Raw genomic sequence first — 27,216 nt, 5'->3', positions numbered from 1 at the left:
AAGCTTTTCTTACTGTGAGTGAATTTAAAATTCAGATGGGAGCCAGGGAAATGCACTTGATTTGGAGAACAATTACGAAAAGGTATAAATCCTAACTAATGTGCCCAAGGATTTATTTTATGCATGTGAAAGACAAGCAGGGAAAAAAAGCTTGGAAAACAAGAGCTCATCATAATTTGGCTGATCTTCGCTGGCAGGTTTTTAAATACTTATGGACCATATTCCATTGCTAGATAAAATGTTACAGTTTCATATTAAATTTCTATATACCATCTGCCAACACTAGAAAACGGAAGTACTATAAAGCATCAGACAATACAGAAGCTATCATATGCCCTCCCCTCCTCAGGTTTCTTACCTCTCGTATTAGATTATTTCCCTCTTGTAACATGTACCAAGAAATAATTGTGGGTACAAATCCCATTTTGATTGATAAATTACCTTTAGGTACATGAGAATCTACTTAACTCTCAATCCCTTCAGTCCTGCCACCTTTCTTCCCTGAGAGAGTCCCATCTCACAATGCTTTCTCCTTTGGCAGCATCTTTTAAAGACGATTTTATGAATAGCAGCAGTAGTCTAGACCACATAGCAGCGGTTAGTAGGAGGTTTTAAGAGCTGGTGTCACTTTTATCTTCTTGGTTCCTCAGAAGAGGGATGTGACACCTGAGCTCCCTCCTGCAGCCATGAGAAGACGACTGCTGTATGCACGTCACTTCAAGAAAAGGTTCCAAAACCTCAAATCTAAATAGGTCCCTTAGTCAGACCCACATGCAAATAACAAAGATCTAGGAGAAACAGAGATTAATAGGCTTTTCTTCTTGCGTGCCCCATTGACTGACTTCTCTGACGAGCACACTAGTTTTGAGAACTTTCCCTGCCTCTCCCCAGCCCCACCGAGGAGACAAGCATAGTGCCTGCCCACCTCCTGCAGCACGGAGGCGTCGAGGAAGGGCAGTTCCTGAGCTTCCGAAACGGCAGAGCCCACAGCGGTGACGCCCACAGCCTTCGCTGGATCCTGCCCTTGCTCCTCGAGAGGGAAAGCCGTCAAACACATTGTGGTAACACGGTACCACCTCCACGTAGCGATACAAACACCAGCTTTGCTTCCTTATTATTCACTGCTTGTCAAGTTATTATTAATTCATATGGAACCAAGGATATTACGGGCCAAATTTTCAAACGCTTGGCTTTAACAAAGAACAAATAAAGTCATACCACCCCATTATTTTCCTGTTTGTGGAGTTACAGGTACAATCGTTTCACATGCAGTTTCTTCACAGAGCTGTGCTATACCACTTACTCGGATAAAGAAAATCCACTGTAAACCACCATTGTCATTAGCTTTTAAATTCAGGAATTAGCATTCTAAATCACCTCTCTCACAACACGCACCACTGCCTGACACTCAAATTATAGTTATGCTTGACATTACAATTTGGGGAATAAAAATACAAAGAAAATTATAGGTATTTTTAATCAGATCTATATAAATCCAGATGTCTACCATATTAATGTATAAAAAAGTGTAGGTTACAAATTTTATGTTACAAATTTGAGATGTCCATATTAAATTTTGAAATTATTTTTCCTGGGCTCTTTCAGTAATTTGCAAAAAAAAACAAAACCCAAAAACCAAAAACAAACCACCCTGAAACCAGAGACTAGTGGAGCGATGTTGGGGTTTGATTTTGTTTGTTAAATGTCAGGCCCATAACGCAGCATTTGATTAAAGTCATGTGTGCTTCAGCAAAAGCAGTCCCAACGTGAACGTAACTTTTATGTCTTAACTGTAGCAGGACTTTCTTTATGGAGCAGATATAATAATCCAAATCCCAAATGATCCTGTGGTCTCTTTGCACTAAATTGGCAGTACAAAGCGGCCCCAGAGCAGCAGAACCGGCTGCGGGAGGTCTGCCCCAGCTCGGGGACTCCTACACCGCTACCCCCAGATGCTGGCACAGAGGATGTAAACTAGAGCCACCACATTGCCATACTTGCTGACCCCCAGATGCGTGTCATGTGTCAGTGGGTATTAGTTCTAGTCACCCAAGGAAGTCCAAATATATTCGGATGCAAGCACAGCACACCCTCGCCCAAAAGCAAACAAGTGCAAAGCTCATTTCTGCCCTGGTTTCCCTGAGCGCATTCAGAAGCAAAAGTTTTGGCACCTTTCTAACAGGGAGATTTTACTCTCCTTGTAGGAAACAAGTAGTGGTCTTGTGGGTATGTTACAGGGCAGACAGCAAGGTAATCCAGCGCTGTCTTAGTTTTCTTCTCAGGAAAATGTAAACAGAACAGACATTATTAATATGCATCAGTAATCTGCATAATTTTACAGAAAGTAGATTTCATGCAAAGTGCTATTTGTACAGTCTGTGCTGATAATTAACTACCAGTTATTAGTAGAAATATCAGCATAATGTTCCAGACTCCGAGTTTTATCATCTCTTTTATCATCTGTAGCAAACAGTAAGGACCTTCTTCTAAATAAATAAGCAGGTATTTATTTCCTTTCAAAATAATCAAATAAACCTTTTCTCAGTAGCTATAAGCCATCTCTGCAGGAGAGTCAAAAGCCTGCCAAAGAGGCATCGTATTTTCTTATTCCTTATTATCAGGATTTGAGAGACATCAATTAAAGTTGTCACTGAGAGTGACAGCATTGCACCCCTTTTGCAGATTGAAAACTTCACAGAATCACTAAAGTTGGAAAGGACCTTCAAGATCATCAAGTCCAACCATTAATCCAGCACCACCGTGTCCCCTAAACCATCTCCTGAAGCACCACATCCGCACGTTTTTTGAACACTTCCAGAGATGGTGACTCCACCACCTCCCTGGGCAGCCTGTTCCTTCAGGCTCTCTGGGCTGTCATGCCAGCACCTTTATCAACCACCATCTCTTCTGAAGGGTTTTTAAGAAATAAAAACAAAACAACCAAATCAAACACAAACAAACCAACCACCCAAGATACTTTCTGTTATATTGCATTGTACAGGAGGCAATGAAAATCTAAGGAGATGATACTTGCAAAACAAAAATAGGACTTCACATTTCCCATCAAGAAGTGCTATAAACTGCCCGAGCTGAGCTACTGGTGCCCCCGTGTGTTTAAGTGAGATTTTACTGTTCTCCTATGCATGCTATAATAGTCCTGAAATTTGCGTTACACACATATTCCCTTACCCTCCTCCCCCCAAAAAACTTCAACATTGGCACAAATATATAAGCATGCAAGGAAAGAAAAAAAACATGTGTTTACTTCATAAACTCCCTGCAGGCAGAAAAAATAACTTCTATGTTTTTGAAATGTTGTCGGCATTTCTTTATTTTATTCTTTTGTCCTCTATTAACATAGATACAGCCCCTTTCTTGTGTATAGGAAACCTGAATATAGCCCAGTGGTCCTTGTACGGTATTTTAGCAATGAACTGAAACAGTAACTACAGAAACTCATTAAAAACAAATTCCTATTTTGCTTTTCTACGTTTTTTCCCCTCTTTTTACAGATACTGCTGAGTGGCTCCACTATAGCTTTCTGAAAAGGTAAATTAACAAGGGGAGCGAATATTATCAGGGAAATTAAAGCAGTGAATACGGGTTTATTAACTTTTAGGAATCGGGAGACGTGCAGAAAGAAAATCTGTTCAGCGGTCAGCAAAACCAGCTGCTCCTAAGATACCGCCTCGGGTGTTAAAAACCTCTTCGCTTGACACTCATCACGCGGGACCTGTTTGGCTGCTGCCGAGCTGACACGCCACGCACCATCTGCCGGCTGCGGTACACAAGTGCAGGGAACCAGCCAGCCAATTCCCGTTTTTGTGACATATCTACCCTGCGAGCGGAGGCCCGGAGAAGGAGGAGAGCTGAGGCTGCCTCCGCGCCTCCCCGCGGGCGCGGGGCGGAGAAGCCACGTCCGCCCCGGGCTGCTCAGCGGGAGGGAGAAGCCTCGGGTCCCCCAGGCCTCCGGGCTCCCTGCACCGCACACAGCTGCAAGGTCACAGCAATTTCTTGGCAGGTTAAACTCTTTATCAGGCATTTTCGTGACTCTACTCCTGTTTTAGCAGCTTGACCTGAGGCAATGGGTACATTGACAAGCGCCAAAGGAAGGAGAAGAAAAAATAATCACGTACTTACAGATTTCAACACAAGAAAAGGCAGTAATAACTTCTTTCCATTAACAAGCTGTACCTTGTTTTTCTATCCTTCATCAAGAAAATTGTCTGGTCACTCAGGAAAGAGAACACATGCTGATAAACATACTTTCAGAAGTGTCCATCTTTTAGTTGTCTTTGGTATACAGCAAGTTTGTGACTTCATTGACTACAGCAAGTCAGCCCTAAGCTTTTTTTCAGGGGAAAAAACCTCAAGAGACCAAGTATAGATCCTTGCAACACATTCACCCTCCGGATTTTAGCATTTTAAAGTCAAAATATGATGATTAACACCAGAAAAAATGTAGACAGCTGAAACAGAAAATGGGCATAATGAGGAAATCTGCTTATGACCTAACAGCACCAGCATTTTTGTTACATATAAAATTATTAAGATCTTATTCAGCTGGAAAAGTTATTATAATAATCACTCAAATTTGCAAACATTTCATTATAATCAGGCTGCTAATATAAACTTGTCTACATTACAGCAGCCTAAATTTGTTCCCAAATTCCAAAGCCACAGAAATTAATTTTTCCTGGCAGCACCTCATTTGCAAGTGTACAAATATAAGGGGTGAAATCTTGGCCTTTTGAAAATGAGTGGTACTTCTGGAATCCTGACTCGGCTGAAGCTGATGGCATCTGCAGCTATCAACACTTGCTGCACATCTACATTGCTGGGGCAATTTCTGAGAAAAACATTTTGTTAAGTAAACCAGTTTTTTGTAGGAACATACTAAATTTATTAAGCTCTGATTGATAAGGGGTTTTTTATGCTGAGATGCAATATTTTGTCAAAATAAGAAACAGATGCACTCCAGAACAGTCAGTGGGCTGACGGTGAGGATGCTGGCATGCGATGGACTTGATTTTAAACTGTCTACATTGGTCACCGCAACCTACAGTCTGAAAAATGTCTGGAAGTCAACACTCCTGGCAACTCAGAATTTCTCATAAATAATAAGAGTTTCATACCCAATTCTACTCTCCACTACTTTCAGGCAAAAATTCCCAATGAAGACAGCACCTCAGGAGAGTAGCAGAATTACTGCTTTGCCATGATGGTAGGATGAAAACACTATTTTGCTGTGACATATTCCAGTTACTGTTAAAACTCTTTCTTCCCTGCCCCCTTAGTTTTCCCTTCTATTATATCTTGTGGATGTTTTTAAGCACCCTCACACAGAATTATTAGCCAGTGATAACAGTGTAACTATGTTGTGAAAAGCCTATAGGTGAATCCTTCAGAAGCTGAAACGTTGTACAGTTGTACTCTAAAATTTTTCCTATAGCTCAGCCATAAATAACTTATTGTTCATATGGATACCACTGGGAACATCAATCACAAGTCCTCTGTCAATTCTCCTCAATACCTGTCAGCCAACACCTCTGCTACAGGCACAGGTTTTTTTCCTTGAACATTACAACCCGTGACACTTTCTTGTGCTGCTCACTTCACCTCCTTGCACATTGGCCAAGAAGCATCTGAGACAAGTAAGCTGCAAGAGCTCACCACCATCAGAATCATTCTTCCAGAAAGTCCAGCAGGTCTGTTTAGCAAAGCAGAGATTGGAGCTTCCTCCTCTGAGGAAATTCTGTTTCTGTATCTTGTGATGGAATTCCACAAAACATGTGTGTAAGATCCAGCCCCCCGCCTCCCAACAAACCAAAAAAACACCAGTTCAGAAAGGTCACAATATCTTTACTACACTGAGCATTGCACTTCGTTAAAGGTCTTCTCCCACCTTAATGATTCTATGATCTGCCCGTAACAGGTCAATGCCTCATGGGCGTCCGCGTTCAAATGCCTCCTGTCCTCGTTCCTCACCAGAGGACAAGGCCCTTGCCTGAATCCAGTTCCTGCTCTGTTCTGTTCAGAAAACATTGGCTGACTGGAGCTGCTGGGAGGTCAGGAATGCCAGTCCCATGGCAGTAACCGAGTAGTGGGCAGACTGTGGGGAAAAACAGTAAAAACTGCAGGTTTTCAGGCAGATACCATATGTGGAAGTATTATGTATGGGAATCTTTTACAGAACTGGACTGTTTTGAATAAATGTCTTTCCATGCCATTTTAGCAGCTCTGTTTCCAAAGCAGACACCTCATAGAAAGTCAAACCCATTGTGCAGGTTTTCCCGCAAATTATGCAAAAATAAATATTTAAAGAGGATAAAACAGAGCATTGTTAACTGATTAGTAATTGGTATATTAAATTCTGAAGTCTTTCACAATGTAATAGTTAAAAACACTGGTACAGAATGAAGTGCAAGTTTTGTTAGATTAGCTGTAATTCATAGTCGATATTTAAAGCTAAACTCATGGTGAAAATTTGCTTAATTATATGTACTTTTAAAAAAAGCAGTATGAGAAAATATTGTATAGAATGACATAAGACAATGTTGATCTTGTAACTGGAACCAACACTTTCAAAATGTTTTCTTAAGTTGAAGTTGCTAATCAGATATTTTGAGAGATATCTATTTATCTATCCGTCTACGATAGACACATATCAACACAAGAAACCAAAGAAAGAGCAAGTGATTACTATCTGAAAAACTTACTGCAAAACAATCTATGAAAAGCAACGTTTGACATGAAAGTCTGATTTGCATGCCTATTTCTACACTGATTGATAGAGTTCACCTCAGAAGGCTTTTTTGCTTTTGCAGAAATTTCTCAGTAAGCTGCTAAATATCCATGGTAGACTTGAAAAAAGAGAGTCATCCTCATCTGATCAAGAGAGAAATGTTAAATATGATAAATAAACTGGATTTATCACCTTTCAATTTTACTCTGTTATATACACAGAAGGTATTTTTATTTTAAAAAAGGGGAAAAAAAAAAAGAGGGGGGAAGAAAAGAGTTTTCCCAACCTGCTTTTTGTGGAGTACTGTATGGATGACTGGAAAACTAGTATTCGAGTCTCACAAGCACCAGAAAAGTTTCAATATTTGAAAGAAGAGATTCTTAATCTGGTTTTGCTAACATTGTAATTGGAAAGTAATGGCAAACAGCTGAGATGAAACATTTGTCAGAGATCCAGACTTGCTTATCTTTTCTAAGGTTTAAAAAAAAAAAAGAAAGGCTGGGGAAAAGGAGGAGATGGAGAGTAAAATTACTGACTTCTACCAGTCTGTCCCAAATCCTCTACATACACACACACACACACACACAAAGGAGGTGAAAGGGCACAGACCAAATTTTATTCCTTAAGCCTAAGGAGCTTAAGTTTGCAGAAAAGCATATGTCCACCAAAGTTTCTTTAGAAAATACATACGCTTCGGTCTGCAATTAGCTGGCAGAAATGCCTATTCAGCTTTAATTTTCTCCTTAGCCTCCAGGACGGCAATTGTATCTCTTTGGCTAGGATAGTCTGTAAATCCACACGGAGACAAAATAAAAGGCACAGACTTATGACCTGTGAAGGCTTGTTACACTGTGCCATATTGGTTTAATTCTGAGGGAAGGGTTGAGAGTTTCTGTCCTCTTTTGTCATTTGCACATAAACTACACTCCTTGGAGCTGCATACCTTCAACCTTTTGTTGTAATCCCAAAATAAAAGCTAGTTTATTACAACTTGAAGAGCAGTACATTGCAACATTATCCTAATACGCTAACATTTGAGCCAGATATTTCAGACGGTTTGCATAGTTACAAAAAACTGGTTCCAAGGAAAATTTACGAGACCAGAAGTGCTGGCCAAAAACATGAACCTGAGCCCAGAGCATTCGCACAGCAACACGGTGTTGAGGTGCTACTCGTGGACGCGGGGAGAGGGGTAGCTGCCTCCTTCCCACCAGGGCAGCAGGTGCCCTGCGGGGTCCAGCACTGACCCTGCCCACAGGTTTCTGCAGCGCGTCGGAAGAGCCCCTCCGTATAAAGGTTTCTCCCTCTATCTCGCATGACACCGCAAACATTTGATCTCTTCTGCTCTGCAAGTGTTTCTAAAAATTCATGAGGTTTGGGCTCTAAAGCTCACATTTGTTTCATGTGAAATATATATGTGATATATTTATACACGCTATTGGGGAACAATTTAATAAACTGGTTGCTTTGAGGTACTAGAGACCAGATGCTTCTAAGACAATGTTACTTTTTCTACAGAGCCTGTACATTAAAAACACCCACTACTTCTTCTGCTAAAATCATTACATTAAGGCAGGTAAAAGATAGAGATGACTTTAAAACAAAGATCAGGCAACAACATGGTGACAAAGTCCATGATTTTAAGCTCAGAATATTCTGCATCTACACGCAAAACAATAATTATTCAAAAGATACTAAAAAATTCATCATAAGTGGAAGTAGAAATTAGCTACCTTCAATGCTCTGTGGACCAACTAGATTCATAGCCTGGTGTGCTGGGTATTCTACCCGGGGTCTGGCAATGCCCAGTTGCTCCATAACCCCATGGAGCAGCCTCTGAATATCTGCTTCAGAAACCCTGTCAGGGGTCCTAGAGCTGTGGCTAAAAGCTGAAGCCAATCCAAATGCCAGCAGAAATACCACATTACAAAGCAAGGTAGCTGTCATTCTGGTAGCCGTTTTCATCCTGTGAAAAAGAAAGGAATTTGATTATAAATGATAGTGGGAAAAAAGTCCAGTATGCATGCTGGAAATAACTTCTGATCTTACCACTCTATATCACAGTTTACCACCACAGCTTCCAGGGGCAGCTGGAAATCTAGCCAGCTGAAAACTGGGGGGGGAGCAGGCGGAATAGGGTGGATAGGTTCTTCTCTTCTTAAAAAAAAACCAAACCCACCAAACCCTAAGTAGCAAACTACAGAAATAAATATTCCGATTTGCATTTGCCCAGAATATTCATTAACAGTCGACTGCAAACAAAATGGATCCACTGTTTAATTTAATGAGACTATCTTTCCCCTCCCCCCATGTTTATTATGCAGTTTTATAAACCTCTGGGCTAACAGCAAAGAACGCTTCAGCTAGGAACTGCGTTTTTGTTTTCCAAGCTCTATTCTTGCATTGCCTGAAAAATTAATCACTAGAAACTGCTGAACAACCTGGATTATGTTTTATTTATACCTTAAGACAAGAGGCTTCCTACTTCATGTGCATCATCTTCCCCACCTGAAGCAAAGATGTTTCACTTGTTTCCTTTAATCCCTTTCACTAAATGGCTGCACAGTGTAGTTTAATTATGGAAAGCAAACAAACAAACAAGCACCACTTACTGGACTCTTTGAGAGGCCGAATTTTAATGAGAACGCTTGTTCCTTAAGGCTCCCTTTCCTTCACATCAGAGAATAATTAAAATGCATCATTTCCAATCCCTCGGATAAACAAAAGCCCCTCAAGTCCCCCTTGTCTTCCTTAAAACACGTACAGCTGCCTGCTTTCTCCCGCCAGAGGCTTACACTGCTCGCTCCAACCTCCCCACGCAGGACACCTAGAAACGTCTTTGAGGCAAAAATGGCTGGAAAAAAAAAAAACAACCACCCAAACCCAATGCTGGAAATCTTCCTCGCTGCGCCTGTGCGCGGCCCCGCCGCCCACCTCCGCTTCATCAGCCCCCGCAGGAGAGAGCCGCCCGCGAGCGGGCCTGCTCCTCGCCGTTTCGAGGAACAAAAGCAAGCCTGCTTCTACAAAACATGCCCCGCTACCATGCCGGCGAGCAGGGCTGCCGCCCCGCAGCCGGACCGTAACCCGCCCCCCTTCCCCCGGGGCAGCTCAGCAGCGGAGCGGGCGCGGAGCCCTCCCCCCCCGCCGGGCCCCGCCGCCGGCCGCCGGCCCCCGGGAGCGCCGCACTCACCTCCCGCTCCCGGCGCGGCTCTGCGGGTGCGGTGGCTCCGCGGGTGCGGCGCGTCCGCCGACCGCGCATCCTCCGTGCGCAGCCGCAGCCCCTTGCTCCCCTTCCCCCCGCGGCCGGGCAGGTACCTGCCGCACCCGTGCGCTCGCTGCGTGGATTTGGGCAATTAAGAAGATGGCACAAAGTTGGGGCGGGGGCGGATATTCAAGATCTCCCTTTTCAGCTAAAGACAACAAGTCTAAAAATAAACAGAAGGTTGTTGAAGGATGAACGGTTACAGAAAGAAGATATTAGGTGTTCCTAGGATTGTGTCCACCTTCCCTTCTCTCCCCAGAATAATACAATTCAACAGTTTACTTACGGAATGGTGGTAGTACCAGGTTTACAAGGTAACAACACAGCAACCATCTCTAAGGACCTGCAGGCAAAGGCCTCCAGGTTAAGCAAATTATATACATTATCCAGCATCCATAGATGACTATAAAAGGATCTTGCTAAATGAAGTCTGTCATTTAACAGCACTGGGCAAAAATGGTCATTTTTAGAAGCTGTTTTATGTAACACATCTTCACTGCTACTGACGTGAATGTGACATATTCCATTTTAGGATAACTGTCTACAGAAAAGCTACCCCATAAAGCACAACTGATCCATGAACTACACTTTCAATGTAGATGTCTCTTTTTGCTGGTCTCCAGTACATTATACATGTCTGCAATTTGCTGGATTAAGCAGCAGGGACCTCCATTGGGCATGTAGTGTTTCTAATCTTTCTCCAAAACACAATCAACTTTATGTAAACAGTTGTGTACCTAAACTGTTCTGTAAAGCCTCCAGCTTGCTGTGACAATCTTTCCTGGTGTTTAAGGGTTTGTTTGTCAAGCCCCTACCAAAATCTCCCTTTCCGACCTTCAAGTCTAGTGGTTCAAGATTGGCTGGCATTGATGATCAAAAAATAGTTTACTGCTCCATCCATGACACATTCAGTGCTACATTAGCATCCAAAATATTTCATATGTATTAACAGGAAAAACATCTCAAGTCTTGCTCTTTCAAACACAAATTGATGTGACAGCTCACTATTACAGAAGGAGTCAGATCTCATTTTCTGCCTCATGACATTGCTTTTATCTCCTTCTGTCCTATTTCCATCTCCTACCTCCTTGCATCAGCTATGACAGCTGGCAGTTGCTTTGCTAAACCTCGTTTACCTCCATGAAATGATACAAACCCTGGAGCTCTGGTGCCTCCATTCAGCCTAGTGAAGGATCTGCCAGCACCAACTCAAGGCAGATGGTAGGAGCCTGTAGCTGAGGACGGGAAGAAGCAGCTTCCTCTTTGGGTGGTGGTGAACTGTTACATTGGCTCCCTTATTTCATGAAACTGAAGCTTCCAATTCTTAACCACAACACCAAGCAATCCTGTTAAGATCCTCTGATGGCTCTTTCCCTACAATAACGTAGCAACACAGTGAGGCAGCTCAGCCAGGCTGATGGGGGCAGGAGGTTTCCACCAGGTCACCAAGATGAACCAATTCAGCTAGTAAATTGGTGGCTATGTGGGGAAGGAGGCAGGGAACAGAAAGCAAGCAGAACTGTTCCTTTCATTAACATAGCACTCAAGACATTTAGAAGCCTAGTCCTGCTAAATTTTGCTAGTTGTGAGAAGGACCTGCATATGACAACACAGTCTAAATTTCTCAGTCATTATAGAAGAATGGGCTCAGAAAATGGACAAAACCCATGGTTTTATTAAAACCAAAAGTACCCAGCACTTTCAGCTCTCAATTTTGCCAATAAGCAATTTGCACATACAGAAAGCTAATGAACAGTTTCAAGTGTTTACTCTTAAATAGTTTCACAACTGATGACAGACATAAACAGTTTTAATTCCAAAAGATGTAAACATTTGCTTGTGCAAATCAACTTTTAACACACTATGGCTTCTTACATTCGTCTCTTGCAGCACTACCATCTAAAATTAGCTTCTGCACCATCTAGTTAGCACTATTCTATTGCTCAAAAAATAAGTTAATACCATCCTTTCATATTAAGATAAAACATTTTACTGCTTACAACTGAAAATACGTGGTACCTATTGCAGAACACATTGCTGAATGAAATTAAGACTTTTCACTTCTTGAATAAACTGCACATGTATTTTCAATGTGTTCTAATAATTCTCCAGTGTGCATGTAAACAGGTCAAAGTTTAAGTTACCTACTCAACAAGGAATATATGCTCCCAATTTACTCCAACAGAAATAAAAACCATTGTCTCAGCAGTAGAGCTGGTGTAAGGTCCAACTTAAAGATCAAAGTAGTGCTACAATATTTACTATTTAGTTTTAAGTGTAAATTTAACTACCAATACTCAGCATCAAGACATTTTCTTTCACTTGTTCATCAGTTTTGCTTTAAATGTCTGAGTATTTTTAAAAACACCTTGGTACTTAATCTAAATATGGCAAAAATTGTTTTGGGAGATGCATGTTTTTAGAAGCCGAGATAATCAAATATGAGATTTAACACAAACATTTGTAAAAACAGGTCATTTGGATGAACTGACTAGCATTTACAAAAGTTTCAGTAAATGAAGAAAACTTCAACATTAAACAAATTGTTATTTGTACAAGTCCACTACTTGTACAGTTAAAAAATAAATCAAAAATAATTAGAGCTAAAAAATAATTATACAAATTTAGATTTTCCAAAGGTTAACCAAGTTACAATAAGCCCATTTAGACATCATATTTGATCTTATAAGTCTACTGGTTTTGCAGTTGGTAACAGTTTTGCTTTAGATATTGGATTCTTTGGAGAGCCTCTATAACGGACTCTTTCTTTTCCTGGAGCACTTCTTGTGATTGTAGATTTTTCTGCGGCAGCAACTGGAATATTTATACTTGCATTAACTTTTAAACTGGATTTCACTGTTTCATGATTGGTTAGATCTTCTAGAACAGACTTTGATGAATGAACAGTTGCTTTCTGTTCATGGATTCCAGCAGCTCTGAGAGAAACATCAGGCTTGTCTGGTGGATTTAACAGCCTGCCACATGATTTGGATGCTAAGTCTAGCTGCTTATGAGATATAGAAACTTGGTCATATGTACTTTCACTCCTGAGTGGCAAAGACACAGAATTCTTTGAGGGCTTTTCTGCACAGAATAGTGCAGAATCATAGCTCAAAGATTTCACAAGCGGTGAACCAACATCACTTGCTTTAAGCAGCTGAGAGCTTACAGATCGTCTGTTAGCCTCCAATAAAGAATTCATTCTTCTTACAGACTGTCTAACAGGAGTACGTTGAAACTTAAGAGGTGGTTTAGTTTTGCTTGCAGAGCTTGGATCATTTAATGAAAGCTTGTTGAACCACTGTATGTGGTCAGAAACCTTTCCATGGTCAGAAACAGTTGATGTTTTAGTGAAAGTTTTTATAGAATTTTCAGCTTGCAAGTATTGGTCGCCTGTTTCATTTTGTGATTTAGGCAACTGTGAAGTAGGAAGCTGTCCTGCCACAGAAAGTTTAGCGGTATCTTCTTCCAAATTACAGCATTTTACCATAAAGTTTTCAGCTGTTTGTGAGTGTGTTAATTCTATTTGCTTTTTTCTTCTGAAGGAGTCTAATTTGTTTAGGTTATCTTTTGATGAATTGTTCTGAACAGTCAACTTGTCTTCCCTGGTCAGTACTTGAGGCACAGGAAGTTCTGTTTCATTTTTTATATCTGTTTTTGGGACCTGAAGTTCAATATCAATAGAAGTTTTGAAGTTTCTTTTCTCCAAAACTTTAATTTCATCTTTTTCTGATTGCTGTTTATCAACAGCATAAGACTGATTGGATTGGTGCAACAGCTCTCTGGATTTTGTATTTGCTAGGTTTGCAGAAACTTCAGCTAACAATCCTTTCTCCGGACTGAGCCCCGTGAGACACAGAGCTTCATTTAATGTTTCACCTGCTACATCTGAGAAGGAAGATTTTGTATCACCTATCAAATTGTGAAGATTACTTCCAGATGCAGAGAACGCTTGCTGAACTTTCAGTAATGTTTCTGCAGTTGAATTACTTTCCTTTTCACAAAGCAAAAGTTCTAAGCTGGTGTCTTCTTTGCTTACAGTTGTGGATTTGAATTCATCTGGAACAACTGGGGGCTTTCCAAATACCAAAATAGATTCTGAAGAACCGATTCGCATTTCAGGGTGTCTTGGCAGGATTCCCTCATTCTTGCTGATCACCTGAGAATCTGTAACAGTAGGACTATTCCATGACATTCGGTGAACTACTTTATTGTGACATTTTGGAGTCAGCAAGTTTTCTTCTGACTTGCTCACATTCTTTGAACCTTAAAATAAATACCACAAAGTTTAAGAATAATATCTTGTGATTTTAATGATCATTATAGGCAAAATTCTTGCTAAAAAACCCAATTATCAAAGCAGCACTGCATTTAAAGATGCCATTACTCCCTTAATTTCAGAGTTGTGAAAAAAGGTCTTAATATTAAGAACTGAAATCACATAGTCACAAAACAGAACTACTAAAATACACTAGAAACACAAACAAGCCTGGCCTAAAGTGATTCTTTTTCCCCAGGAGCCACTAACATTCAAGTAGCTTTTGTCCCAGTAGCCAGAAGCACTTTTAATCCAATTGCTTTTATACCTTTTTCCATAAAGTTACTTTTGCTTTGCAAAAGTAAAAAAAAAGTTTTCCCCATCTAATATATTCTGTTAGATACTTACCTTTCTTATGGAATTTTTCATTGACACATGGGCTGAATAGTACATCTCTTTTTGCACATTCAGTTCTGCTTTCCAAACCTTGTTGACTTGCAAGACGCCTTCCAATATTTTCAGATCTATTACCAACGGCACATCCTGATACAATATTCTTGAACAAAAGGTGTTAATTACTTTCACATAAACTTGTAATTTGGAATCTCATTTACAGAGGAACCACCAGGAAAAGGCTATGCAAATAAGCCATAGCAACCTTTTCTTGGCCATACTTCATCTTCCCTCGATTCGCTGTAGACCTAGGAAGGGAACAACCCACCTGCAGTAAGGTAGGCTTAACCACACCCTGAACATAGTGATTCTGTGCACAGACTCTGTAATCTCAGAATTTCAGGAACTGTGAGACCTACTGATCACAAGTGTGGTGGGTTAACCCCTGCTGGCACGTAAGCTCCCATCCAGCCACTGGCTCACTCCCCCTACTCCCCAGCAGGATGAAGGAGAGAATTGGAAAGGCAAAAGGCAGCGGGGGAGAGGAGGACATGATGGGACAGACACAAAGGAAAAAATCCTCAAAGCCACAAGTGATGCAACAGCAATCACTCACAACAAGTAAACCAATACCCAGCCATCCCCTGAGCAGTGGCTACTTTGCAAAAACTCCCCCCATCCCAGTTTTATTGGTGAGCATGACATTATATGGCACAGAACAGTTCCTTGGTCAATTCAGGTCAGCTGTCCCTGCTCCCCATCTCCAGTCTCTCGTCCCATCCCAGCTGAACCCAGTACAAGCTGATCAGTTACTGCTACGAAAATAAACCTAGGGCTTCTCGTACTTGATTAGCAGGTCCACTTATTCTGTGATCCCTCTATTACCAAGTAAGTCCTCCCTGCTACTGAAAAGCAGTGCCCAAACCCTAGGATTCAAATTTGCACAGTAACAAGACGACTGGGTTAGACACAGAACACTTACCATTTCTCTACTGCTTTTCCCCAAACCAAACTTCAAGCGTAACGACCTGCGAACCATTTCTTTTCGGCTAATCTTTGGAGAAAAACAACCTGTCTTTCCTGATTCAGCCCTGAGAGGACAGAGGGGAAGAAGTGACACACAAAAAAAACTCTTTAGGAGGGCAAGGAAAACATGCTGGCACTTATTTATAGTTGTTTCCTCAACTTTTACTTCTTCTATTGCCTTCTTGCCAGGCTTTTTTAATAGGCACAGGAGGCTGCTACACCAGATCTTATTTTGTTTTGAGCTCCATTTTGCCACGTTGGAAAATCTGGTGATTTTAAGATTACTATAAAAATTTGCTATGTTTTGAACACCAAAAGAGATCATTTTAAAGACAGATTGAGATTTTACATATCATTGGTCAAGGAGTCTGGACCTACCTTTCCAATTTATCTTTAGTTTCTGAGAGTTAAGGCAAGTTACCTGTATAATTTTTTGCTTGCATGTCTTTTACTTCTTCTGTTCCCTGTACTAGACAGAAGATTTTCACCACCAGTTGAAGGAGACATTGATGATTGTGATGATTCAAGAGACACACAAGGGCTTGCTTCAAACTGAACTACTGGAAAAAAATAAATATTTACATTATCTTAAAATAGTCACATATTTTCAGATAAAGACTTAACAGTTAATACAATAAAGAATAGGTTTTTAAAATAAGCAAACAAATCTGTACTGTTTGTGGAGTGCGGGCTTGAAATTACTTTGAATTCCACTTTTACTTAATATTAAATGAAGCTGTTGCTTGTAGCATCCATAAAAGCAGCTGGATTGCAATTTATTGCATGCTACTGATATCACTACCTCAATTCAGTTGCCACAGTGCTATCACCAGATCGCTTCCTCAAATTAAAGAGCTCAATAAGAAAAACTAGATTCAGTTTTAATATTATTTGCAGTGTGCTTTTTTACATACCTAGCCAGAACAGTTAAAGCAACAATAAATGAAAGAGTTGTTATTCTACTACTTAACTTTTTATGAAACAGATGTGTTACTACCATCTTTAGAAAATGTCATTGCTTTGGTTTGCTTAACCACAGAAACATGAATTTCATGGTGAGCATGACATTTAATAAACAAAAGCAGTAAGTTTTATATCACTCAACTGAAGGAAAAAAATTATCTTCAGGCAAAATAAACATAGCCAATCTAGCAATTTCTTTTTATTCTAAAAGAGTAAGCACATTAAGGAACCAAACAAAAATAAAATAGGATTTGCAGAGGAGCCTGACAGTTGGAAGCTCTCTAGTAGAATTCAGTGGTATTAAAGCATCATCAGACAAAAGTATAACTTTTCCTGTAGAATTTTGATTTGATTCAAGAAAGAACCTTTATAATAACAACAATTACACTTCACATAGAGCTAAGACCAGCTACTTTCATATTTAGGAGGCAGAAGGCGGCTACAACTTTCAAGAGGTTGGAAAGATAGGCAGTCTTCATGGATTTGTGACAGAAACGTGAGTATAACCCAGGTGATACAGGGGGACTGAAAAAGATAAAAGGACACCAGGATGGCAGATTTGGGAGATTAATATAACAGAAAACAAACAGAACTTTGCTTTTGCTCAATCCATGTAGCATAACAGTCACTGATGAACATAAACATAGACTATTTGCTAGGACAGCAAAGTAGCACAAGGAACACTGTTTCGTGAAGATTATCAATGATTGCCTAACAATTACAAAAGACTGTACATTTAAATTAAAAGCCATAAACAACCACTTCAAGCAGCAAGGAAAAAAATGAAAGCACTGTACCTGATGCTGGTGTTGAGCTGCTGTTAAAAATGCTACTTGGTAACAACTCAAAAGCAAAACTATGCTTAAAAGATCGTCTCTTCTTGCTGGACAAGCCCTGAGAGCAATCAGTGGGAAGTTTACGCTTGGCACTTGGAGTAAGAACCACTGGAGTCACTGATGAAAGGACTGAAATTAAGAAAACCAAATTTGCAATTACAACTCAAAAGGTTGAGAGTTTACTAAAATGTGAACAACTGTTTTGGTTTTTTTTAAACTCTGAAAGAAAATTCATGTAAAAGCTTAGCCAAAGTGCATGCATTTTGAACAGGCAAAGCAATCAATATAGCTTAGAGTTTGTTTTTTTATTTTGTTGTCTTTTCACAAGTTAGAGTACCAGAAAGGAAAATCCAAAACCACACATTAATAATATAGGTATTAAGAGAAGAAAAAAAAAGTATAAGTTTAAGAGACAGTAAGAGTGAAGGAATTTCAATCCTGGCAAATTCATTCCCAAGATGATAAGTTGCTGCACTACTGCCTTGAAGCCTTAGTGTGAATTAGACAAAAAGCGCAAGTTCAATTGTGTAATCCTAGAACCACACAGCTCACTGCTGCAGTGATTGTAGCTGCTCCAAGAACTACAGTAAATGCAGTATCCTCAATAAATATGTATCTATATTCAAAGTTTTAAACGTAATCACTTCAACTAAGTTCTAGTTCTTCAGTTAAAAAAAACCATTGTGGAATATAGTTAACAAATCCAGAAGATACTGCATGGCTTTATTTAGTACAAATACACTAATACCTACCGCTTCTGCCTTGTTGAGGTGTAGTGGAGGGTGTTCTGTTAGATTTAAATGTATTCAATGCTCCACTAACAATATCTGAAATGCAAGACACACCGAGCAATCAAATTTAAATATGAAGTTTGTCTTGCTCTATTTTCAGCTCAATTTTAACTTGTATTCTTTCAGAAAGAAATAAAGCAAATTAGCTTAAATGGTTGTTTTACATAAAGAAAACTATAGCCCAGATCTTCTCACCAACATAGTTTTTGTTGTTTTCACAATAGTTGAAAAATTCTGTTTTCCTTAAGGGAAAAAAAAAAAAGATTCATGTACAGGCAACAGAAGTTTCTTGTAGAAAATTCTATTGGTCATTATAACATTATGCACCTTCTGATTTCTTGTAGGCAAACCTAGAAGGTATCCACTGAAGTCTTTCTCACAGAAAGTCTCAAAGACTTTCTCACTATACTGGACAGCCATCTTGAAGCTGAAAAGCTCTTAAAGCTTTAAAGTTAGGCCCCAGTAGAAGTATGACATTTTGGTCTTGCAAAAAAATAATGTACAACTTTTCTGTGAACCATGAGTTTCTGTTTTGGGGTATTGGTTTTTTTGGGTTTTTTTTTTTTTTTTAAAGGCAAAATTAAACCCAGCAGAGTATATGCATGAATTTTTACTGGTTTTGCCTCTTTTAGAAGTGCAAGAAAGAAGTATTTTTATTAAGTGCTATTGCAACCTATAGTTGTATTTCCATGCGCTCACAGCAAAGCTTAGCAAACTACAAGCCTGCGGTACTTCTTTCATGGTGTCTTGTAGATATCAGGTATTTTTTAAAAACTCATCTTTGAAAATAAAGTGTAGTAATAGGAATACTATGTTTTACTACATATTGAGAAAGATTAGAAGCTGTCTACTACTAGAACCTATTCTGCATAATTAACAAATTCTAACTGCTTCTCCTCAAAATTTTAATATTCACAAACATTTATCACTTTGCAACTCCAGGATGATCTCCCTTCTTGGGAGAGGAAAAGTATATTACACAAAAAACCCACCTCATGCCTTGGACAAACATACACAATAATAAAGCCTTAAGTTCAGCTGCTGTCAGGTTTAATATTCCAAGTACATGAGCTAAATACATACTTGAATTTTTATAGCAATACATACAAGATCAGTGTTATAGTGGATTTGAATCAAGTCAAGCATACATATTCTATCCTATTTCCTCAAAGAGAATGCAGAAGAACAGACTACACCATTTGATTGTCCATATTTGGGGAAAAAAACCTATTGAATAGCTAAACTGCAAAAAATGCAAAAGCCAGATCCATGAAATCAGAGCATACAGTCTCCAATAGTTGCCAATTCAGAGCTACACTTCAAACCACACATACCATTTATATCCTTGCATTGTCATGACCTGACTTAAAGTATGCAATATCTTTGAGTGTCCAAGGATAATTTCAAAACTACCAAAAAAAAATAATCTTTATGAGTGTTCTGCAACAGGATCTGAAGATGACTCAACAGAAAACTGGAACATTAATCCGTCTTCACAAATCTGAACACAGGCAAAATAGCTTCTTTGGTAGACAACAGACACACTAGATAAGTATACAATAAAGTGATATGACTACAGAAGTCTTACATAGATTTTGCAAATCAAACCAAACAAATTTCTCAGGCATTTGTTCTGCTTGTGGAAGAAGCAAGTGCTTAGGATCAGCATACCTGAAGTCTCAGAATAATTCTGTTTTAGTTGCTGAAACTGTCACACAACATACCTACCCCCAACACTTCGGTGCCTCTTCTTACATTCACTGGGAGATTCATTTTCATTGTCTTTGTGGCCACACAGTGAGGGAGTAGATTGAAAGGCATCAATACCTAACATTGCAGGAATCTTTTCCAAGATAAATTCTGGCACTTGTCCTGAATTAGTTGAGAAAATTTTTTTTTTAAGTTATTTAAAAAGTTGAAAAGAGAAGCTGCATACAAGCATGTGCAACAAGACATTTTGATAAAGATTTATCATCTTACCGATTTCTGCTGCGTGGTCAATAAGTGTTTGCACAACAGCAGCTTGCAAGCGAATTTTTTTATCTGTACTGGCTGACATCTTTTCATTTTCATTCGAGTGCAAGAGGTTGGGAGCAAAAATCACCGCCAGATTACTGCTATCCATTTTGTTTTCATTGGATCTTAACAAGAAAAGTTTTTTTTACACAAATTATCAGGACATAAGCAGTGGAGAGAGAAAAGAGCAAATAAAATAAATGCAGCTGAAATAAAAAAAAAAATATACAGAGTCATTCAGTGGAGTGCTTACATACCAAGGTTAATGTGTAGACTTATGCACCCCGAGCTAGGTAACTGCATGACTACGCTACTGATATCAAGAGGTCATAGACCCTGGTCAGTTTTGGGGAATGCAAGGTATCAGATGATGTTAATTTTACCAGTCAATACTTTTGCTTTTGACAGAAGAATGAGAAATACAGCTACGAAAGAATGGAACAAAGTCAAGCCTCCAGCAAAATAAGGTTTCATAAAGAACACATTTTGGATTTATTGGAGAAAAGACCATGACTGAATTCTAGTGAATGACTGCAGATAAAGTTTAAAGTCGCAAACCAGTCACAGAAAGTTACAGCAGTTGCTTGGAAAGAGAAATCATTAAAGGAATTGGGAGCCATTTACAAGCACTCTCTTTACACTGACCTTAGGGACACGGTTCTCAGAAAGTTGAAAAAGTATCTCAAAGCTTCAATTGTTCTGTCAGCCATCAAACACGACAGCAACACAGTTGCAGTTTTCTTCTCATTTCCTAGCTGCTGGGCTTTGAAAAGGCCTTCCTGCAGGTGAGGTGGAAGGATGGGTTCTGGAAGCTCTCTGAAGAACTGTTTAAGCAGCCCTGCAACATCACATGGCAGTGCAGCTGAGAGGCAGTTTTCACCTTGATCCAGTTTACTCTGAAATTGTTCATAAGAAACATGACTTGAAGTCTTCAACATACTATCAGATTTCTAAGTTTAGGCATTAATCCTCTAGCCTGTATGAGAAAAGACAGACACAGCTTCCCCATTTTTAGTTTCGGCCTTGTCATGTTTTAGCTAACTGCAGTATCTACAGACACAGACAGTGCTGCCAGAGCACATGTGTTAATTTACAGGTTTCCCATGTATTGATCCTTCTGGGAGAACACTGCTAAACAAATATCCTCACAGTATCCAGTATGCACAACCGCTAACAAGTTTGTTCAGTCACAAGGGTATTCTCACCATCTGGAAAACTGAAAAATTTCCCAGGAAAAAAAAAAAGCAAAGTTCACCAGTTTCAGGACTAGATCTCCTCTCATTTCTAAAACAGGTAATGTTACCAGTCTACTTCAATACTAAAACTCAAAAATATCTGAAAAGAATCCAAAAAACTAAAGCATGCAGATAATCAAGTGAAATGCAGCTTATTAAAAAAGAGAGGCTTTAGAGAATACCTTTAAAGCTTTTAAACGAACAAGAGATCCAGACTTCCTGAAGAGTCCCTCAGTATGAACATGTTCTTCCAAATATTCACAAGTATCAACAAGAAAGCTGAGGAAAGAACAGTAACATACTCCTGACACTCAGAATAAAGCTTGTTTTTTCCAGAAAAACTATTTCACGATAAATAGATAAAACTTTATAGGATAGTTTTCCCCAATGACAAGAAGAATAAAGAAATACAACTGAATGATGGCTATGGCTCTGAATTCCCCATGTAAGTTCTGCATCCCTCCTTCCCCAACTGAAACTATTCTTATATCCCCCATAAGCTTTAGGAGGCCTGGAATAAATATTATGTTCCCTCTTCTCACAAGAGTTCAATACTATAAAGAGAGCAAAGTAAGTATAAGTACAAATATACAGTGTTAATTTACCTCGGAATATAACCGTATCCTGGCACAAGTGATTGTGGTAGTGAATGAAAAGATATTCCAAAGATTTTACCCTAAAATACAAAATTAAATTAAAGTTATTCAAAAGTTGATAGGATTGCCAACTACATGTTACAGAAAAGCAGGTATTCCACAAAGTACAAACAGAAAGGTAGTTAAGAAAAAACAAAGTCTTTCAGATAAGACAGATAAGAGGTATTGTCAGGAAAACAACTATCTTCTCTAGATATCTGAGCCTATGTTGATTTTAGTTACAGGTAACACCCTAGATTACTGTGAAAGAATAGAAAGGTTTTCTGCAGTGTCTTTTGCACTTTTTACTTTGCAAGGAGCCAGTTTTCCTGTAAGGCCCCCAAATCATTAAAGATATTAAACAGACTGTTCTGGAATCTCATCTTATCTTTTCAAATTGACTAAATGCCATTTTTCTTAAAAATTAACACAACATATTTGAAATAACTTTTTTTTTTTAAAGTAAAATTTTTTCTTTATCGGGGCACTCAAGATTGTTGTTTCAGGGAGGATTAAACTCAACAGTCTAGAAAAGCGTTCTGAACTCTCATATTTAGCATTTATATTTAAAAAACTGGGATAACTCTATTGCCTTATAGCCAGACATCAGAATATCTCTTACATATTAGAAAACAAGCGATTTCTTCACTCATTACTACTGATGCTCACCTGCAGTGTTTAAAAAATGTTTATCTGAGGTTAGTGCACAATTGTTTCAGTTATAAAAGCCCACCTTTCAATGTAACAACTTGTACTTTTATTTTTTTCCACACCTTTTTTCTATTTATATTTACAGAACATGCAAGCCAGCCCCTCCCCCAGGGAGAAGAGGATTGGGATCATGCACAACTTATCAGACATGGATGTAAACTATTGGTCATTTATACTGAAATTCAAAGTGCTGACCGTGTTGGGAAAACAGTTAATCAATAACTAACCTATTAGGCCACCTTGGGCCTATCTGTCCTAAAGAAAAAAGCATAACACGATAAGGAAAGAGAAGCAACACTTTTGTTATTGTATTCCAGGTTGCTACTAGAAGTACAAAAAGAAAGTTAACTCCAAGACATGTTTTTCTGTATTTACAAGATTATGTAGTACAGAATTCCAGTGGCTTGTAATTCAACATTTAAAATGCATAACTGATACCCTCACTTTACTAGGTTTTCTTTGAAGTATCAGAAGTTGTGATTTAAGTTCTTAAAGTTACATCTGTTCCCTTGCAATAGAAATAGGATGCCCCTAGCAAAACAAATGTTATTCTATACCTTTTCTTGTCTTGCCCAGTTGTTATCTAAATATACATTTTCTTCCTTTTATAAAATTGAAGTACTACAGACAGCTATATAGACATGTTTTATTATGACAGACATATATTATTCACAGTTCTTATTACCTTCCCTTCAAATGGAAAAAAAGTCTAGAACCATATGCTTGATGTTGACAAGGAGGAATAAACTAATTCTAACTTTACTCTTGCCCTCTCCCTTTCCAAACAACCCAACTCCAGCATATGGCTTTGCAACTTCTTTGGCGTATATCGACCAAGGGTTACTGCAGCATTTGGTAATATTTTCTCAGCCTTACAGAAAGCTCATTCTGAGAATGCTCAGTTCTGTGCCATATCAGCTGCACAGGGATCTTGTTTAGGCCTTGATAGTGGTTCATACTTTATAAATCAGAGTATACCAGAAGATCAGTGTTCTGAAATGGACTTCAGTGCTGTGTAGCTGGCACCCATGATGATACTTTAGTTTTAAAAAAGAGTCCTGAGGCAGAAAATGCACTTTTTTCCTTCAACAAATTCAAAGAAGGTGTTTAAGATAACAAGACAGATTTCATTCCTCTGAGAACAGGCAAGTCAAGGCCAGATTTGTCTGTACCAAAATACCCATAGTCACAGCTTATACTGAACAGCCATGCAAATAAAGCCCATCAAACCAAAAATTTAAGGAATCAAGTAAAATAAAAGACATAAAGCTTTTAGAAATTACACGGTAGCTATGTATTGCAAGAAATAATACAATTACTAAGACTCAAATTCCATAATGAATGACATTAAGCACAGTAAAGTGTAAAGAGCTCTTGCACAGACCAGAGGCATGGATGTGTGTCTGAGAGAGTATCAACTACACTAACAAAAAGAGGAACACATCTCATTCACCATCTGGGCTGCCTTGCAAAATTCATGTCCTAAGCGGGCGGGGAGAACTCAGCATCGCTAAACCACTATCCGACTAAATCCTGACATACTCCTGACTTTCCCCATCGCAGGGATTAAGACGCTTCCCCACGAGAGGAGGGTATGCCTTGTCAGGGGCCAGCAGGAGCAATGGCGGTAACGCCACTGATGCCAGAGTCGGTGGCCACCCGGCCTCACCGGGGGCAGAAGACCAGCTCCCGGGCCTGTGGGAGCTTTGCTCCGGCAGCCGCCGTGCGCCCCACCCGGCCGCGGCGGAGCGGCGGCCGCCGCCGCTGCCCCGACCCAGGGAACGGGTGCCCTCCGCGAGCGCCGCAACGTTACCGGCCCCCTTACCTCCGCGGCCGCCGCTCCCGGCTGCTTGCCCGCCGCCGGGCAGCTCCCACTCTTCACCTTAATCCCGTAAGAGGCCCGGAGCTCCTCCAGCACCGCCAGCCGCACCAGCCTTCGCCGCTGCTCCGCCATCCCAGCGCCTGCCGCCTCCCCGACCTCTCGCTCCCCAGCCCCCTGCCGCCTCTCAGACCCTGCTCAGCACCATCGCGACCTCCCGACACCAAACACAACCCATCCCCGCTCCCGCACCGCCGATTACCGCCTGGCTCAAACCCAGCGCCCTACCCCGCCCGCGCCTCCGATTGGGCCGCTTGCCGTTCGAAATCAGGCCCCACGCCGCCCAACGGCCAGCCGGGGCTGCCCGGTCGGCGCCTGCTTCCTGCGCCGCCTCTCAGCCTCCCACGGCCGCCGCCGTCGGGCGATCGCGCTGGCTACCTAAAGACTCTCCTCGCAGGCCGTCGGTGTGGGGCCGCTATAGCGGCTGCGGGGGGGAGGGAGGGGGTGGGTGTGTGTGTGTGTGTGTGTGGGTGGGTGGGTGTGTGTGTGGGTGTGTGTGTGTGTGGGGGGGGTGTGTGGGGGTGTGGGGGTGTGTGTGTGGGGGGGGGGTGTGTGTGTGTGTGGGGGTGTGTGTGTGGGTGTGGGTGTGGGGGGGGTGTGTGTGTGGGGGGGTGTGTGTGTGGGTGTGTGTGTGGGGGGGGGTGTGTGGGGGTGTGTGGGTGTGTGGGGGTGTGTGTGGGTGTGTGTGTGGGTGTGTGTGTGGGTGTGTGTGTGGGGGGTGTGTGTGGGGGGGGGGTGTGTGGGGGGGGGTGTGGGGGGGTGTGGGGGGGTGTGGGTGTGGGTGTGGGGGGGTGTGTGTGTGTGTGCACGCGCGCGCGTGTGCCTGGCGAGTTGGACGATGGCGTCTTGCGGGAGCCTTTGGGGTCGGGTGGCGTCGGCGAGCGGTTGATTGCTTCAAGGGGCTGCCTGCCTTGTCTCTGGGCAGCGGGGGACGGAGCGAGCCAGCCAGCAGCCGGGACAGAACAGGCTCAAACAGAAAACCCACCGCGTTTCCTTCCCCTCACCCCCAGCAAGTGCCAGGCCAGCCTTTGCAAGTTTGGGGTTGGTTTGGTTTGTTGTTTACTTGAAAATACATGTTTGTCTCTTCCTGTGAAAATAAATTTCAATTTAAAACAGTAAACCAGCGAAGTTTTGTGAATAAACTGAATTCCTCACAGAGGAATGAATACATGACATCAACCTTACTTGACTGCAATGGTGGTGTATATTGGGATAGAAAAAAGATTGAAGATCTTCACATCTGGTCTACTCAGCGGTTACTTTCGCCTGCATTAGCTTTGGCCTGTGCAGATCCATCCAAGATGATTCACCATTTTCTGTGGACAAAACCACAATTCACAATTTAAGTAGCAGTTAAACCATTAGCACCAGGTTTGTTTGGACTTCCTAAATTCGGGTTTGCTTATGTATTCCATACCATGTTCTCATACACCTACTCTAGGAGAGTCATTTGGGGTTTTGCATCTATGTTGTTACAGGAAAAACTGTTTGGGTTTTTGTGGGGTTTTTAAAAGTTTCTATTCCAAAAGTAACTCTTAAAGTGTTAATAACAGTCAAATTACTGAAATGCAATCTTTCTGTGCAGAGTCACAAATAAGTGCTGTAACAAAAATAAGCTTCCTAGATTTTCCTTTACACATATTCTGGTACTAGTTGTAAAGTGAGTCTCGCTTCTCCGAGAGAAAGAGAATAATACAAAGCTTAGACACGGAATGATAATAACCACGTTACGGTGCTCTGCACACCTGTGGACACAAAAAATAGAGAATAAAACAGAATAGCTAGAGTTTTTCCAAAAGTCATCAAAATACAAACAGAAAAAAACTCTAGAAAGTTACATGGAAGGAAGACCTAGCAGCAATAATAAACAGCAGATTAGACATTAATTTTGTTAACTAAAAACCCAGGATTTTGATTATGGACATCAAAATCATGTCACTGAGCAAAAGCAATATTCCTCTAAATGCAGTTTTAGTGCAGCCTTACTGTAAGTATTACTATCTGCCCTGGCATTGAAAGTACATGAAAATACGAAATTCTAACACCTAAGATATGACTCATGAGAAAAGTAAAAGTAAAGGAATAAAATAAATAGGTATCATAGAATTCAGTTTAGGCAATCTCAAACCAACTTAGTTTCCTGTAGTAATGATGAATTACACAAGAGGGAGCTGTGATCTGACAAATATATCAGAACTGTTCATGTCAAGTATTTTCCCTTCAGTATCCACGTAAGAAAAAACGCATGATGCTGGTATATGCTGTATTTTTTCCCTAAAAAGTGATGCGGGTAATCTTTTTATATTTGGCAGAAGATATTTAAAGCCACAGTATTATCTTCTAATTTTGTCAAAAACATTTGTCAAATATTTTAATAACCTTTAGGTGACTATTTTAACATATTTCTGCTTTATTTACAGGTAGAGAATGGAGGTGAAAAATTACTTTGCAAATAAGAACTAGGCA

The 27,216-nt window shown here is 40.4% G+C and overlaps 2 protein-coding genes across 2 annotated transcripts in view; both read right to left on the bottom strand.

Annotated features, from left to right (window-relative positions):
- Window positions 1–10,122, bottom strand: part of LOC309405626 (neuroendocrine protein 7B2-like) — a gene marked incomplete at its 3' end in the record, with an annotated part of 29,104 nt that extends 18,982 nt beyond the window's left edge. Inside the window, 3 exon segments of the mRNA XM_082000439.1 lie at window positions 8,479–8,711; window positions 9,936–9,937; window positions 9,939–10,122. Coding sequence (XP_081856565.1) covers window positions 8,479–8,711; window positions 9,936–9,937; window positions 9,939–10,004 — 301 coding nt within the window. The 5' untranslated portion in view covers window positions 10,005–10,122.
- Window positions 10,123–12,690: 2,568 nt separating this feature from the next.
- Window positions 12,691–24,946, bottom strand: ARHGAP11A (Rho GTPase activating protein 11A; the record flags this gene model as incomplete). The annotated part of the gene is made up of 11 exons (XM_082000437.1): window positions 24,697–24,946; window positions 22,131–22,201; window positions 21,708–21,804; window positions 20,930–21,186; window positions 20,255–20,415; window positions 20,003–20,146; window positions 17,445–17,612; window positions 16,106–16,241; window positions 15,641–15,749; window positions 14,674–14,821; window positions 12,691–14,273 (listed from the first exon to the last, which is right to left on the bottom strand). The coding sequence occupies exons 1-11, from the start codon at window positions 24,823–24,825 to the stop codon at window positions 12,691–12,693; spliced, it is 3,003 nt and encodes a 1,000-aa protein (XP_081856563.1). The 5' UTR covers window positions 24,826–24,946.
- Between the last annotated feature and the right edge of the window lie 2,270 nt (window positions 24,947–27,216).

Source organism: Phaethon aethereus (genome assembly GCF_964289735.1).
Source record: "Phaethon aethereus genome assembly, chromosome: 5".
Classification (NCBI taxonomy): domain Eukaryota; kingdom Metazoa; phylum Chordata; class Aves; order Phaethontiformes; family Phaethontidae; genus Phaethon; species Phaethon aethereus.
Note: the sequence above shows the minus strand (reverse complement) of the source record. Positions and strands in the feature narration are given on the sequence as shown.